Genomic DNA, 17,447 nt, shown 5'->3' with positions numbered 1-17,447 from the left:
ACCTCTAATAAAACAAATAGCCAGAGGTTATATTTATTGGTTATTTAAGTCCTTGAATAAAGTTAATTATGTTAAATCAATGTCTTAAAATATCTATCTAAATCTACTAATTAAGGTCAAGACAGTGACTTCCTAGTGGTTTCTTTTAAAATTATGGCATGTGTCTACATTTTTTTTATCATTCAATACAAAATGAAGAATCTACCATGGTTGTGTTAATACAGAAAGTATACTGTGAAGGCTTTTCTTTGTCAGCTTACAACATTTGTTAAGATTATTGCTTTTAATAATTTTTTGAGAAAACACAAGATTTAATCTTTTGATCCAAAATTTCAAATGTAATTGACTTGTAATTGAAAAGTAATTGTCAATTACAGGCAATTTTGGCTATGTAATTAATTACATTCAATTACATGTAATTGAAAAAATGCTCAATTACACATTACATTCAATTACATGATAAATTGTAATTAATTACAGTCAATTACAATTACATATTTCAATTACCCCATGTCTGACACACACTAACAATTAGAAGTATCTGAAAATAAGAAGTAAGTGTTTGACAAACTGAAAAGGGTTACACAAAACAGGTGATGATGGATGGCTGCTTAAAGTGCAGCGGTAAATGTCCTCTTACCTAGACTTATTATTCAGACTCCGAGCTGACCATTCTTTACTTTAACTCTTAAATGCCACTTGCTTATCAGAAAAGCAGTAAATACCAAATTTAAAGTCTCGGGTTTGACCTGGCCAGTGTTGGAACCCATAACCTACCACTAGACCATCAAGGCGGTAACAAACAGGTCACCATTTATTAGATGCAAACCAGATAAGAAGTCATTCTGTCCCTTAATACCAGAAAAATGTGTGACATAACTATTAACTTCATTCAGCATATTGCAATTCAATGTATCAGCAAACAAAAGGTATGCATGTGATCAGAAAAAGAATTCACATGTTATCACTGTTAAATTGTGTAATGAATATGGAGTCATTCTGCTAAGAAGTACAGGGGGAATTCTAAAGAAAATATTTGTTGAATGAACTGTTGAACATACATACTGTTATTGCAATATAATGTTATTACTTTAGAACATTAAGACAATTATTGATCAATATTCAGACATTTATAGATTATCGTTGATCATCTCAACGAGATTGATTTTCTCGCTTGAGCTGGTACAGCGAAAGTGAGAAAAGCAATCGAGTTGAGATGACCAATGATGATCTGTTTATCGCTATTTTATCTATGACGACATTGTCAATTTCATGTCAATTTCGTTAGCAACGCCACATGGCCTCATTAGTTTCTAGCGATAATTTTTCCATCTCAAGCGAGAAGCATGATATAAAAATTATCACAAAAAAAGATCAAAGGAACAATGCACAAAATAGCAATAAATCCATTTCCATGTAGATATTTTTAAAAGATTTATATATCAAATTTATATCAAACAATGTGAAGATACACAATCTAAAAATTAGCAGCAACTATAAAAGTTGATAATTTGCAACCTTTTTTTTTAAAAATAGGATAGTAAAAGCAATGCATGTAATGAATAATTCCATTTTCTTTAATAAATTAACATTATAATGATCCCTTTGACTCAAATTCTTGTAACATTTCAATTAAAGTTTCTTTTCTAGACTCCTCGTGTAATTGGTTTATCAATTCATCCAGAACATCCTCTCCATTTAAGATGCCCTGGATATTAGAAGTATGATGAATTCTATGATCTGTCACTCTGTTCTGAGGAAAGTTATATGTTCTTATTTTCTCTGATCGACCTTTGGTTCCTACTTGTACTTTCCGTTGAGACTTCATTTTGCTCATCTGTGCATTAAATTCAATCTCGTATAACCTGGGAAAAAAACAAAAAATCAAATAGATGTATAAACTTTGAAACAGTAAAAATAGTTTTTAGGTAAGATTTATGGTACATTTTGTATACCAAATACTGTAAATTCAGGAATTATTGCGTGCATTTATTATTGCGATTTTGTCATTTAGACCTTAATGCGATTTTAATTTTTACGATTTTGAGACAAATCCTATTAAATTCATATAAAATATTTCAAAATACGAGTTTAAATTATTGCGTTTACAACCCAGTCGCATTTTTCGCAATAATAAAAACCTCGCATTAATTTCTGAATATACAGTACTTAAGCTTGTATTTGGTATATGCACTCATTATATATTTTCTTCTAAAGAATAAAGTATTATGCAAGGGAAGTATTTCTCATAATCCTAAAATTTATTGAAAATTATTTCAATTCTATTTTAGATAAATAGATAAGTAAAAATAAGTAAGTGTATAGTTATTAAAATATAAGTAATTCCCTTAAGTATTTATCATACAAAGAATATAAACAAAAAAATCAAGTTAAAGCTCTGATTTCTTTCATGGATTTGGCTATACTTTTTGGACCTTTTGGATTATAGCTCTTCATCTTTTATATAAGCTTTGGATTTCAAATATTTTGGCCACGAGCATCACTGAAGAGACATGTATTGTCGAAATGCGCATCTGGTGCAAGAAAATTAGAACCGTTAATTTTATTAACTACCACTGGGTCGATGCCTCTGCTGGTGGACTATTAGTCCCCGAGGGTATCACCAGCCCAGTAGGCAGTACTTCGGTATTGGCATGAAAATACGGATTGTTTGTGTTATTAAAATTTGCTGTTACAAAATGATAGAAATTATTATAAATTAAGGAATGTATCTCCCTTGTGCAAAGCTCTGATTTCTTTCATGGATTTGGCTATACCTTTTGGACCTTTTGGATTATAGCTCTTCATCTTTTATATAAGCTTTGGATTTCAAATATTTTGGCCACGAGCATCACTGAAGAGACATGTATTGTCGAAATGCGCATCTGGTGCAAGAAAATTAGTACCGTTAATTTTATTTAATACAAATTATAGAGAATTGATTGAAAGTGTATTTCCTTAAGTTTAATTAAAAACAATACAACTTAATACAAATTGTTAGAAAGTCCCTCTTGAGGTCTAGAGAAAACTTAAAAAAAAATAATGTTTGTATACTGATTTATGAAGGGAGATATGGACTCTTTTTTCATACTTTTGCATTATTTATGTCATAAAAATGGATAAAGTAGCTATAGCTGATTTTAACTTCAATGTAAATTAAAGGTTTAGAATCTATATTCACTATTTTTATTGTTACAATGGAATGAACCAAACATCTCCTTTTATTCATATATCATAAAGAAGTAATGCAACTATAAATAAAAACATTGTGAAATAAATACTACTTTCTTTTTTTCAAGGATAATGGAAGTAACTTTAGACACACAACCCTCATGAATCAGGTGAAACATACTTTTCTCTTAATCTGTTCATTGCATTCTTTTTATTCTGTATTTGTGATCTACTTTCCTGACTAGAAGTTACAACACCTAAAATAATAAATGAAAAGTAGTACAATATTTAATCATGAAAGTTTTATTCAATATTGAAGAAAAAAATAATAACAAATAAATTAAAATCAGTACTTTATTATTGCCATCATTTGTTAAAACTGATAAAAAAAATGCCCTTTGATCTATATAGAGTTTAATTATTGTTAAAATTATGAAAACCAAATTGAATTACTACAGGTTAACCAATAACAAATAGCCACAACGATGATAAACAGTGTTATAAACAGTTGCTATCCTAAATATATAAACTTCTTGCATGTTGAAATTTACAGACAGTACTTGTTAAAGATGACCTTTGTGATTGTCCTTTCCTTGTAAATGATTATCGCCATAAGTTTTGGTGCCACATTTGGAGCAGAATATGCTTAGACTAAAAGAGCACCTGAGATCACCAACAGTTTGTTGAGGTTTTTTGTTTGTTTTGTTTGGGTTTTTTTTTGGGGGGGGGGGGGGGGGGGGGCAGGGGTTGTCAAGTTGCTTTGTCTTAGTTTTCTATGTTGTGTTTGGCGTTGTCAATTTATTTTTTGTTTATGATTTTGTATGCCTCCTGTTATCTTTCGTCCCTCTTTTACATATTTGGAGCAACTCTGTGACTACATTTTACATGTCAGGAACAACTCATTCTTCTATAGCTGTCACTGTGTTCTGACTATGGCTTTTTAGCACCATGCTATTTTAAATCTGATGGTTCTTTTTGAAAATACAAGGAAGAACAGTGTAGCAACAGAGTTTTTCCATAGTTTTGGTGAAGTTGTTTAGTCTTAAATTTCCTACACATTGTATAGTGTGGGTTTTAAAAAAAAAAAAGTTTATGCACTTTTGTTTCTCCTTCTTTGTCTAATGAATTTGTTTATTGCTTGTTATCTATAGTATATATATACTCATTCTTTTTGTATTTCATTTGTTCTAAAATTCTATAAAGTAAACTTATAACTGAAGTTCTGGTATTTTTTTGTCAAGCCTTATATCCTTACAGTACAAGTAGTTATATGAAATTTATAATTATATAAAAAACATCATGTATAAACAGTAAACCAATTTTACTTCAAGTATTCAAATACACAGTTAATATTATATGTTATTCAGGATCTTTACAGGTGATAGGAGCTTGTATTACCAGTATCTGTACATGTTGTTTGAACAACAATTAACTTATATTAAAGTGTCCTGATTTCAACATTAATGACCATTCTGATCTTTGTTTTTGTTCACTTGATCTATAGGTTCATATTCGCTGTCAATGTAACCAATGGGATATTTCACTAGGGTATAATATATTATTGTATTTTACCTGAAGGTGTATGTGTAAGTCTGACCGCAGTGTCATTTTTCTGGACACTCTGACCACCAGGTCCACTAGATTTAAATGTGTCTATATGCAGATCATTAGGATTTATTACAATGTCAATCTGAAAAAGTAATAGATATGGTTGATATAATCATAACATTTAATATTTGTTTATTTATTAATAATACAAATTACTATTGCAACCACTAATAAAACAAAATAAGTATATATTATGAAAAGTTTTCTTTCCTTTAAACCAACATAACCTTTTTTTCAAGAGGCATGTTACTTGTTGTTCAAAACTAGAGACAATGTTCTTGCCACAACAACATGCATCCGGAAAAAAATCTACTTTTGATTTGTTTGCAATATTGAACAACAAGTAATATGCCTCTTGAAAAAATACAAAGATGAAACTAAATATCCCAAAACGTAAGTCTCTTTTTTCTTGGAATATTTTGAGAGTGAATATAAAGGAAAATCAACATATTATCTCTTTTGTATCATGCCTTAAAAGATGGTACTAAATATTAAAAAAAAGTCATGACATTTCAAATGTTCAAGTTTTATGATATAAATACATGTAAGATTAAAGGCGAAAATAACTCTTGTATATTCCTATAGCTGTATACAAAACAAACCTTAATTTGAAATGCAATGATTCCTTTCCTTTTTATTTAATAATCCTGGAAACAAAACATGATTTTATTTTATTTATAATTCAAAATTCAAAAGGCATGAAATGTACGTAAATTAATCTGGTGAAAATACTGGAGATTTGCTAATTAACTGTATTATAAATTTATTTGTAGATCTATCCCTATTATAAAGAATTTACATTCACAAATCAAATCAAACTAATGCATACAAACCTCTGTTGGTTGTGGTAAAATAGAAACAGCTGATGTACTTGTATGGATACGCCCACCACGTTCTGTCTCAGGAACTCTCTGGACACGATGAATTCCAGATTCATACTTTAATGTTTTAAAAACATCATAACCAGATATTAATAATCTAGCATATGCCAAACCACCTAAAAAAATGAAAATGGTATATTTGTAAACATAGTTCTAAATTTAAAAAACTATTCTTTTTTTATATGTGCTTCTACTGAAACATGTACATTTAATTTATGGATGTGATGATAAAGTCTAGCATACAGGTGTTGGATCTGGTCTTTGACTAAAAGTAATATATAATATTTATGTTTACACTTAGTTTCATTTAAAAAATTTAACCTGTTTCAGTGTTTGCATTTCTTTTTGTTATCTGAGTACATAAAAAATCATGTAAACTTAATTTAAAACACAATTTTGACATACATAATGATTTGAAGATGACAAACTGTGTAAAAAAATCTTTTGAAATACTCTAAAACATAAAGATCCTAGAAAAAGTTAATTAATTATGAAATAGTTTTGAAAGAACTCCTTCACTATGTTTGTTTGTGCATAGAATATAAAACATGACATTTCTATATTACGCTTACATGAATATCTAATTTTAAATTTGAAAATATGACTACTACTACTAATTGGGATTTTTTTTGCTTCAACATACAAATTGTGTGAAAAGAACATTTCTATTTCCATAATTAGTTAAATTTAAAAATGAATTTATATTCTATTTGCAATATACTTCCAAATTTTAGGCCAACATAAGCATCAACAGACCTTCTCCTTTGGAAATCAGTTCATTTGAGAAATTCAACATACTTGTACAAATTTTGCAGTTAACAAGGGAATACTAGATACTATGTAGCAGTCTTCTTCTTATTTTTTGTGGGATAATTATACATGTAGTAATAAAATATATCATTCTCACCACTCTCCTTTGACAATGAAGTTTCTGTCTCTACTGACCATCCTTTATAACTGATATATTTCTGGTACATGTTACACAAGTCTAAGGTAAATAGCTTAGCCTCCTCCCCACCGACTCCTGGGTTTATCTCCAGTATACCATCATTCTTATCATACTTCAGGTCTGGTACGAGGATATCTAAAATCTAATAAAGATATACATGTTACACAAGTCTAAGGTAAATAGTTTAGCCTCATGTTACACAAGTCTAAGGTAAATAGCTTAGCCTCCTCCCCACCGACTCCTGGGTTTATCTCCAGTATACCATCATTCTTATCATACTTCAGGTCCAGTACGAGGATATCTAAAATCTAATAAAGAGGTACATGTTACACAAGTCTAAGGTAAATAGCTTAGCCTCCTCCCCACCAACTCCTGGGTTTATCTCCAGTATACCATCATTCTTATCATACTTCAAGTCTGGTACGAGGATATCTAAAATCTAATAAAGAGGTAAATGTTACACAAGTCTAAGGTAAATAGTTTAGCCTCCTCCCCACCGACTCCTGGGTTTATCTCCAGTATACCATCATTCTTATCATACTTCAGGTCTGGTACGAGGATATCTAAAATCTAATAGAGAGGTACATGTTACACAAGTCTAAGGTAAATAGTTTCGCCTCCTCCCCACCGACTCCTGGGTTTATCTCCAGTATACCATCATTCTTATCATACTTCAGGTCTGGTACGAGGATATCTAAAATCTAATAAAGAGGTACATGTTACACAAGTCTAAGGTAAATAGTTTAGCCTCCTCCCCACCCACTCCTGGGTTTATCTCCAGTATACCATCATTCTTATCATACTTCAGGTCCAGTACGAGGATATCTAAAATCTAATAAAGAGGTACATGTTACACAAGTCTAAGGTAAATAGCTTAGCCTCCTCCCCACTTATTCCTGGATTAATCTCCAGTATACCATCATTCTTATCATACTTCAGGTCTGGTACGAGGATATCTAAAATCTAAAAAAGAGGTACATGTTACACAAGTCTAAGGTAAATAGCTTAGCCTCCTCCCCACCCACTCCTGGGTTTATCTCCAGTATACCATCATTCTTATCATACTTCAGGTCTGGTACGAGGATATCTAAAATCTAATAAAGAGGTACATGTTACACAAGTCTAAGGTAAATAGTTTAGCCTCCTCCCCACTTATTCCTGGATTAATCTCCAGTATACCATCATTCTTATCATACTTCAGGTCTGGTACGAGGATATCTAAAATCTAATAAAGAGGTAAATGTTACACAAGTCTAAGGTAAATAGTTTAGCCTCCTCCCCACCGACTCCTGGATTAATCTCCAGTATACCATCATTCTTATCATACTTCAGGTCTGGTACGAGGATATCTAAAATCTAATAAAGAGGTACATGTTACACAAGTCTAAGGTAAATAGTTTAGCCTCATGTTACACAAGTCTAAGGTAAATAGCTTAGCCTCCTCCCCACCGACTCCTGGGTTTATCTCCAGTATACCATCATTCTTATCATACTTCAGGTCTGGTACGAGGATATCTAAAATCTAATAGAGAGGTACATGTTACACAAGTCTAAGGTAAATAGTTTAGCCTCCTCCCCACTTATTCCTGGATTAATCTCCAGTATACCATCATTCTTATCATACTTCAGGTCTGGTACAAGGATATCTAAAATCTAATAAAGAGGTACATGTTACACAAGTCTAAGGTAAATAGTTTAGCCTCCTCCCCACTTATTCCTGGATTAATCTCCAGTATACCATCATTCTTATCATACTTCAGGTCTGGTACGAGGATATCTAAAATCTAATAAAGAGGTACATGTTACACAAGTCTAAGGTAAATAGTTTAGCCTCCTCCCCACTTATTCCTGGATTAATCTCCAGTATACCATCATTCTTATCATACTTCAAGTCTGGTACGAGGATATCTAAAATCTAATAAAGAGGTACATGTTACACAAGTCTAAGGTAAATAGTTTCGCCTCCTCCCCACCGACTCCTGGGTTTATCTCCAGTATACCATCATTCTTATCATACTTCAGGTCTGGTACGAGGATATCTAAAATCTAATAAAGAGGTACATGTTACACAAGTCTAAGGTAAATAGTTTAGCCTCCTCCCCACTTATTCCTGGATTAATCTCCAGTATACCATCATTCTTATCATACTTCAGGTCTGGTACGAGGATATCTAAAATCTAATAGAGAGGTACATGTTACACAAGTCTAAGGTAAATAGCTTAGCCTCCTCCCCACCAACTCCTGGGTTTATCTCCAGTATACCATCATTCTTATCATACTTCAGGTCTGGTACGAGGATATCTAAAATCTAATAGAGAGGTACATGTTACACAAGTCTAAGGTAAATAGCTTAGCCTCCTCCCCACCAACTCCTGGGTTTATCTCCAGTATACCATCATTCTTATCATACTTCAGGTCTGGTACGAGGATATCTAAAATCTAATAAAGAGGTACATGTTACACAAGTCTAAGGTAAATAGTTTAGCCTCCTCCCCCCCCCCCCCGACTCCTGGGTTTATCTCCAGTATACCATCATTCTTATCATACTTCAAGTCTGGTACAAGTATATCTAAAATCTAATAAAGAGGTACATGTTACACAAGTCTTAGGTAAATAGTTTAGCCTCCTCTCCACCTACTCCTGGGTTTATCTCCAGTATACCATCATTCTTATCATACTTCAGGTCTGGTACAAGGATATCTAAAATCTAATAAAGAGGTACATGTTACACAAGTCTAAGGTAAATAGCTTAGCCTCCTCCCCACTTATTCCTGGATTAATCTCCAGTATACCATCATTCTTATCATACTTCAGGTCTGGTACGAGGATATCTAAAATCTAATAAAGAGGTACATGTTACACAAGTCTAAGGTAAATAGCTTAGCCTCCTCCCCACCAACTCCTGGATTAATCTCCAGTATACCATCATTCTTATCATACTTCAGGTCTGGTACAAGGATATCTAAAATCTAATAAAGAGGTACATGTTACACAAGTCTAAGGTAAATAGTTTCGCCTCCTCCCCACCGACTCCTGGGTTTATCTCCAGTATACCTTCATTCTTATCATACTTCAGGTCCAGTATGAGGATATCTAAAATCTAATAAAGAGGTACATGTTACACAAGTCTAAGGTAAATAGTTTCGCCTCCTCCCCACCGACTCCTGGGTTTATCTCCAGTATACCATCATTCTTATCATACTTCAGGTCCAGTACGAGGATATCTAAAATCTAATAAAGAGGTACATTTTACACAAGTCTAAGGTAAATAGTTTCGCCTCCTCCCCACCGACTCCTGGGTTTATCTCCAGTATACCATCATTCTTATCATACTTCAGGTCCGGTACAAGGATATCTAAAATCTAATAAAGAGGTACATGTTACACAAGTCTAAGGTAAATAGTTTCGCCTCCTCCCCACCGACTCCTGGGTTTATCTCCAGTATACCATCATTCTTATCATACTTCAGGTCCAGTACGAGGATATCTAAAATCTAATAAAGAGGTACATGTTACACAAGTCTAAGGTAAATAGTTTCGCCTCCTCCCCACCGACTCCTGGGTTTATCTCCAGTATACCATCATTCTTATCATACTTCAGGTCCGGTACGAGGATATCTAAAATCTAATAAAGAGGTACATGTTACACAAGTCTTAGGTAAATAGTTTAGCCTCCTCCCCACCGACTCCTGGGTTTATCTCCAGTATACCATCATTCTTATCATACTTCAAGTCTGGTACGAGGATATCTAAAATCTAATAAAGAGGAACATGTTACACAAGTCTAAGGTAAATAGTTTAGCCTCCTCCCCACTTATTCCTGGATTAATCTCCAGTATACCATCATTCTTATCATACTTCAGGTCCGGTACAAGGATATCTAAAATCTAATAAAGATATACATGTTACACAAGTCTAAGGTAAATAGCTTAGCCTCCTCCCCACCGACTCCTGGGTTTATCTCCAGTATACCATCATTCTTATCATACTTCAGGTCTGGTACGAGGATATCTAAAATCTAATAAAGAGGTACATGTTACACAAGTCTAAGGTAAATAGCTTAGCCTCCTCCCCACCAACTCCTGGGTTTATCTCCAGTATACCATCATTCTTATCATACTTCAGGTCCAGTACGAGGATATCTAAAATCTAATAAAGAGGTACATGTAACACAAGTCTAAGGTAAATAGTTTAGCCTCCTCCCCACCCACTCCTGGGTTTATCTCAAGTATACCATCATTCTTATCATACTTCAAGTCTGGTACAAGGATATCTAAAATCTAATAAAGAGGTACATGTTACACAAGTCTAAGGTAAATAGTTTCGCCTCCTCCCCACCGACTCCTGGGTTTATCTCCAGTATACCATCATTCTTATCATACTTCAGGTCCAGTACGAGGATATCTAAAATCTAATAAAGAGGTACATGTTACACAAGTCTTAGGTAAATAGTTTAGCCTCCTCCCCACCAACTCCTGGGTTAATCTCCAGTATACCATCATTCTTATCATACTTCAAGTCTGGTACAAGGATATCTAAAATCTAATAAAGAGGTACATGTAACTCAAGTCTAAGGTAAATAGTTTAGCCTCCTCCCCACCAACTCCTGGGTTTATCTCAAGTATACCATCATTCTTATCATACTTCAGGTCTGGTACGAGGCTATCTAAAATCTAATAAAGAGGTACATGTTACACAAGTCTAAGGTAAATAGTTTAGCCTCCTCCCCACCGACTCCTGGGTTTATCTCCAGTATACCATCATTCTTATCATACTTCAAGTCTGGTACAAGTATATCTAAAATCTAATAAAGAGGTACATGTTACACAAGTCTAAGGTAAATAGTTTAGCCTCCTCCCCCCCGACTCCTGGATTAATCTCCAGTATACCATCATTCTTATCATACTTCAAGTCTGGTACGAGGATATCTAAAATCTAATAAAGAGGTACATGTTACACAAGTCTAAGGTAAATAGTTTAGCCTCCTCCCCCCGACTCCTGGGTTTATCTTAAGTATACGATCATTCTTATCATACTTCAAGTCTGGTAAGAGGATATCTAAAATCTAATAAAGAGGTACATGTTACACAAGTCTAAGGTAAATAGTTTAGCCTCATGTTACACAAGTCTAAGGTAAATAGTTTAGCTTCATGTTACACAAGTCTAAGGTAAATAGTTTAGCCTCCTCCCCACCGACTCCTGGGTTTATCTCCAGTATACCATCATTCTTATCATACTTCAGGTCTGGTACAAGGATATCTAAAATCTATTAAAGAGGTACATGTTACACAAGTCTAAGGTAAATAGTTTAGCCTCCTCTCCACCTACTCTTGGATTTATTTCCACTTATCATACTTCACGTCTGGTATGAGGATATCTAAAATCTAATAAAGAGGTACATGTTACACAAGTCTAAGGTAAATAGCTTAGCCTCCTCCCCACCCACTCCTGGGTTTATCTCCAGTATACCATCATTCTTATCATACTTCAGGTCTGGTACGAGGATATCTAAAATCTAATAGAGAAGTACAGATCAAATCTTGAACATGTTGAATAACAAATGATTTGTAATGCAGATATTTAGTTTTCTGATGTAGTAATGTACTGTAAACAGTATAACAACGTAATTCGTGTTCTGATAATAATTATAATTGGGATATATCAATGAAAACAATATATTTTTTACAGCCCAATTTTCAATTGTAGTATTCTGCCTTTCAAAAAAAACTTTAAATTTTATTTATTTCAAAAGAGAGTAATTCAAAAGGACAAATTGTCTAGTATCAACAAGTCAATTACTCTCCAACAAATTATCAATGAATCAAACTGAATGTGTCATTTTAATTAAGTGTCAATTAAAATTCTTGCGTCAGAAAACATCCTCCACATGCTTAAATTCATGTATCTCAAATGAGAACATTTAGTTCAAAGTAATTTTCAGCTGTCTAATTACTTGAACAATATTACAAAAAAGAAGAAAATTTAAAAATGTGTGTTCAAGGTATATTTATGTCATGTAGTGTAATGTGCTCCTAAACAATAATGTTCTTTGCAATTGGAGTATTTTTGTTTGGGAGGTTTAACTTTTGAAAGATATGGATTAGACATGTTTGATATGTTTTATAAACATCCTTGATGATTAGCTACTAACCTGTTGTTTCATGTCATCTATCTGTTGGTTTATTGCCTCAAGTTCAGCCTCTGCCATTGTCTTCATTTCTTCATCTTCTGAATAACAAAATTTCTGAACTTAATGGTTTGAAAGCATACATTTTGTAACCGTGTTTTAAAATTCCGATAGGGAACATACTTTATATATTCAAACAGAATCGTCTCAAAAATTGGTTTATTGATACAATTATACATTTTATACATACAAAAAATACATGGACATGTACGAAGGTCTATAATCTCATGGTAATATATTCACTGAAATTCAAGTGTTGAAATGATCTTTTGACATGGATGTCAATCAAAAATATATATTTGAACAAATTTATGAAGACAAATGGAAAATGCTTGTTTTTATTAATATTTCATTTGTATTTTGGGGACAGGATTTAAAAAGAAATTTTATTTTTTTTCTTTTGATTTATATAATGAAAAGGTAATACATTTAATTTGTAAAACATGACAAATCTAGATCTGTATAAGACATAAATAAGCTTACCTTCAACAAGAAGTTTTAATTCCTCTAGTTCTTTATATTTTTCTTTCATTCCACTATAAACATCCACAATTGGTTCTAAAAATACCCTTCTAGAACCCATTTCCTTTGTTTTCTTTCCTGTCTGGTATAATTCGAAAATATCATTATATTCCTTATTCAAACTGTCCAAATATTTTATCAATAGGCCATCATCTATATTCTGTAAAGAGGCATATCCTCGAGTAAAAATGAAAAGTTTATTTCTCCTATAACAATTCTGTAATGGTCTACAATGTCTGCCAAAATTTAAGACTGTTTCTGCACCAACACATGTTTGAAGAGTCCTACACCTCATACTTAATTGGGACAATAGTAATCCTTTCCTGGTCTTTATCATACCACATGGCTCTCTAATAGCACTGAGCATGTGTGAATATTTACACCAAGTCATAACTGGATTCCATTTTTGTTTTATTCTGTACAAGTTCTTTCCAAAACAATAGTTTATTCTCTGTATAACCATTGTATCGAACAGATTCCCTAAAATCTTCAATCAATGAATACTACTGTGTATGTATACTTTTCCCCTAAAATCTTCAATCAATTACTACTGAACTTTTTACTGCGAATGTAAATCTGAAAAGAGAGGTGAAATATATTATTCAACAATACTTGAGTAGGTAGCCTGTCAACAGTTGAATTGTTAACATGTTCATTCAAATTTGAACACTTCAGAAGATAGATTCATGCTGACAATGATTGGGCTGGACCCGGGTGGTTTTATCTATTCAACACATGCAAACTTGAGAAATATATATTGCGATGGGACTTTTCAAATGTCCCTAATCCAATGCAAATGTACAATTCTTTACAATACATGGAAGGTACCAGAAAAGGGAACTGGTACTGTGAAGTGTCGAATCACAGATCACAACAGAGTTGAACACTCAATGTTTTGCAAATACTGACAGTCAAAATAGTAGGGTGCAGATGGTCACCAAGAAAAGTTGTATGTGTGAGTTAGCTCTGTTACAGCAGTTGAAACTGGTCTACTACTGCTCAGATAAGTGGGTGATTTTTTCAATTTAATCAGAGTTCTTGGCATAAAGTACAAAGCTTTGGTCTTGTGGCAAGTTACAGAAGACAAACAGAAAAAGGAAAATCAGCAAAATCAGGGCCCGTGACAGAGTCTTTTAACAGTGATATTATACCATTAAACGATAAAATAAACTAAATTGCATTTTAAATCAATTTTTAGATTTTTATGTGCATCATTGTTATGTTAAAGTCAATAATCAATAAATCAATATACAAAAAAACGTCTCCAGATTCATCACTATTTTTCCAGATAACATTGTGTGTTTACATGTACATGATTGATATATATTCAAATAAAAATTCAAACATATTCATAATAAGTAATCAGTTCAAGTATCCTCTGTTCATGCTGTTCATCAGTTTAGTTTTGATATATGAAATATGTCTCTCCTTAAAAGAGGGGTGAAAGATACCAGAGGGACAGTCAAACTTATAAATCGATATAAACTGACGCCATGGCAAAAAAAGAAAAAACAAACAGACAAATTATAGTACAACATAGTATTAATATTACTACATTTATATCATGTATATTTTAAAAATGAAAAAAAATAAGACAAAAAACATATTTGAGGTCCAGTTGTCAGGTTGTAGTGGTGGTTTATGGAGTTGTGGTGTTCAATAAAGACTTTCCCTTTCTTTTAGATGTAAATACTTGGTCTGTTTATCTTAAAATACTTGTTGAATTCATAACTTAAATATTATATTCAGGTCACATTTATAATGATTGATAAAAGATGAATAAAAAAAAATTGGTGGTGTTCGCTGCATATTGAGTTCCATGGTGTGTGGTGCATGGTGTTCAGTGAGGAAATGACCTACAGGGTGCCTTCCAATTGAAATCAATGAATGTGTACTTGTAGATGGGCAGGAATTCCCTAATGTTACATGAACTTTAGTGTGACATTGCAAGAAAAAAATTAATCATTATAAGCTTCCAAATTTTTTACAAATTATTGCTGCAAATGGCGTCCATCTATTTGTAACAAAAAAAAATCATTTTTAAACTTGCGTCAGTTTGAAACTACATGTACATACATGACATAAAGGCCCCTACCACATTTTGTACCATGGACCTGTTGTAGTCAAAATAATTATGACATCTTCAACAGTCAAGGGTCTAACTTAAATAAGTTATTAGAGAAAAATAACATACATGTTGTTATTGTGAGCTGAAATATCAAAAAACTGTAATAACATATGTATGTTACATGTTTCAAAGGGGAAATATACAACCTTTATTTTGTTAAATTTTTCTCAAGTTCTATTGATATTATAATTTTCTTTATGTATACTAATCTTTGCAAATATATAACAGCTCATAGCTTACCAATACACCTATGTTATTACAGAAAATACATTCCTGCAATAACCAATGGGTGCTATTGCAGCTTCTCTATATCTCGTTAAAGGCTTTGCTCTGACTTGCATAAGAATAATGTAGTTAAATTCATTGTAAGAAATGATGATCAGAGTTTGTAATGAGGCACTGTGCAAGATTCCAAGTGTCTCATTTACTCTGATATAGTAAATTACATGCTTGCAATAACATAAGCCTTGTTATTACAGCTTAGTTTGCCCTTAAAAGCCTTGTCTCATTGATTCACCATGGTTAATCATAATTGTATTAATGGAATTAGAAAATTAGTTATCAGGGTAAATTATTAAGCTACTGCGCAAAAGTTTTTAAGAATTCCCAAGTGCCCATTAAAGATAAAACATTTTTGATATATTTCACTGATAACCAACATTTGTTATTACAGATTCAGGTTAAAAGAGAAGACAACTCATGAAAGTGTCTGTAATAACAACATGCATGTTATTTTTCCCTGATAACTTATTTAAGTTAGACCCTTGACTGTTCAATGGCTATTATATTTTTCTCTTTGACGCCTTACAATACATCGACGCAGGAAGGCGTTAAAGCAAAAATTTAAAATAGACTTCCAAGCCGTCATAATTATCTGACTAGGAGCTGTTGCTGAGTTAGTCCTAATAATTTTGACATCTTGCAAGGCTATTTCAATTTTTTTCTGAGGTAGGAAGGTATCCCAGGAAAAAGTTAAAATAGCCTCGCTACTTTTGGACTGAACATTGCTGAGTATGCTAAAAAAAAAATCTGCTGTTTTGACAAGTTTGTGGCCGATACATTTGTTTGTCACAATTTATTTCTGCATTTTGTGAAGGACAATTATATCTATTTTCATCCTGTTCATTCGTTTTTTGCGTAGCCAGGTTATTTACCAAGCGACACTTACTTAACACCAATGTCATCGAAAATAACATGAACAAGATCATCACATACCAAGAAGTTCCGGCAATATTCAACCAGGACTGACGGCTACAAATACAGTTTTTTCCCAAGAACAGTGAGTTTTGATCTCACTACCAGCAAGTATAGCTGAGGCTCCCTCCATGGTATCTTTCAAGAGGGAGCTTTCAACCCTTTCTATCTATCCTGTGCAGTCCCCCATTTGCCAAGTAAGTCAAATGATTGACTGGAGCTGTGCCGGCGGGGATGATTTTTCCTGGTACCGCCACGGAAGCTGGATTGGTTCAGGCCAGATGAACGAAAAGCAAATGGTAATCTCCCCCTTTTTTTATACATTGCTTTATTTATTTTTTTTATACTTTATACTCGTGTGTATATTCTTTGGTTATCTTTCAAAATTACTCTTTTTCTTGCGCCCACAGGAAGCGTTGAGTATTGGTCAAGTTTGACAGATCAACGTAGAATGTATGTAGATGTAGATTTATGTTTGAACAGGCATAAGAGACCAAGATAATTATTTTTCAAAATCTTCCTGATGCCCCTTTCCAAGAAAATCAAATGGTCATCACCTAAGAAGTATAGAGATATGAAATGAACAAGTTGTATTAAAACTAAATACTGAATTCTTAGATATTCAATCCTTTACTATACTTTTCGGCATTTTTTCATGGGCGCAGACATCTTGAATTTTACAAAAGCAAATTCTTAAAAGAAACGAAACTAATTAAAAAGAGAGTATTATTGAACAAAACAATTGGAATTTAATGGATAGTTTACAAATGTAATGAATTTGCCGGATTAAAAGTTATTTTTGTGTTAT

The 17,447-nt window shown here is 32.8% G+C and overlaps 1 protein-coding gene across 1 annotated transcript; it reads right to left on the bottom strand.

Annotated features, from left to right (window-relative positions):
* Positions 1-1,591: 1,591 nt before the first annotated feature.
* Positions 1,592-17,315, bottom strand: LOC134684362 (uncharacterized). Its single transcript, XM_063543648.1, has 16 exons — positions 17,274-17,315; positions 13,279-13,893; positions 12,760-12,836; positions 12,008-12,123; positions 10,991-11,012; positions 10,387-10,495; positions 9,470-9,571; positions 8,940-9,041; positions 8,154-8,255; positions 7,726-7,827; positions 7,373-7,434; positions 6,568-6,751; positions 5,613-5,776; positions 4,744-4,861; positions 3,353-3,428; positions 1,592-1,865 (listed from the first exon to the last, which is right to left on the bottom strand). The coding sequence occupies exons 2-16, from the start codon at positions 13,778-13,780 to the stop codon at positions 1,592-1,594; spliced, it is 2,112 nt and encodes a 703-aa protein (XP_063399718.1). The 5' UTR covers positions 13,781-13,893; positions 17,274-17,315.
* Between the last annotated feature and the right edge of the window lie 132 nt (positions 17,316-17,447).

The sequence above is a fragment of the Mytilus trossulus genome, chromosome 9 (genome assembly GCF_036588685.1).
Source record: "Mytilus trossulus isolate FHL-02 chromosome 9, PNRI_Mtr1.1.1.hap1, whole genome shotgun sequence".
NCBI classification, from domain to species: domain Eukaryota; kingdom Metazoa; phylum Mollusca; class Bivalvia; order Mytilida; family Mytilidae; genus Mytilus; species Mytilus trossulus.
The sequence above is the reverse complement of the archived record's forward strand: the minus strand, read 5'-3'. Positions and strand labels throughout refer to the sequence as shown.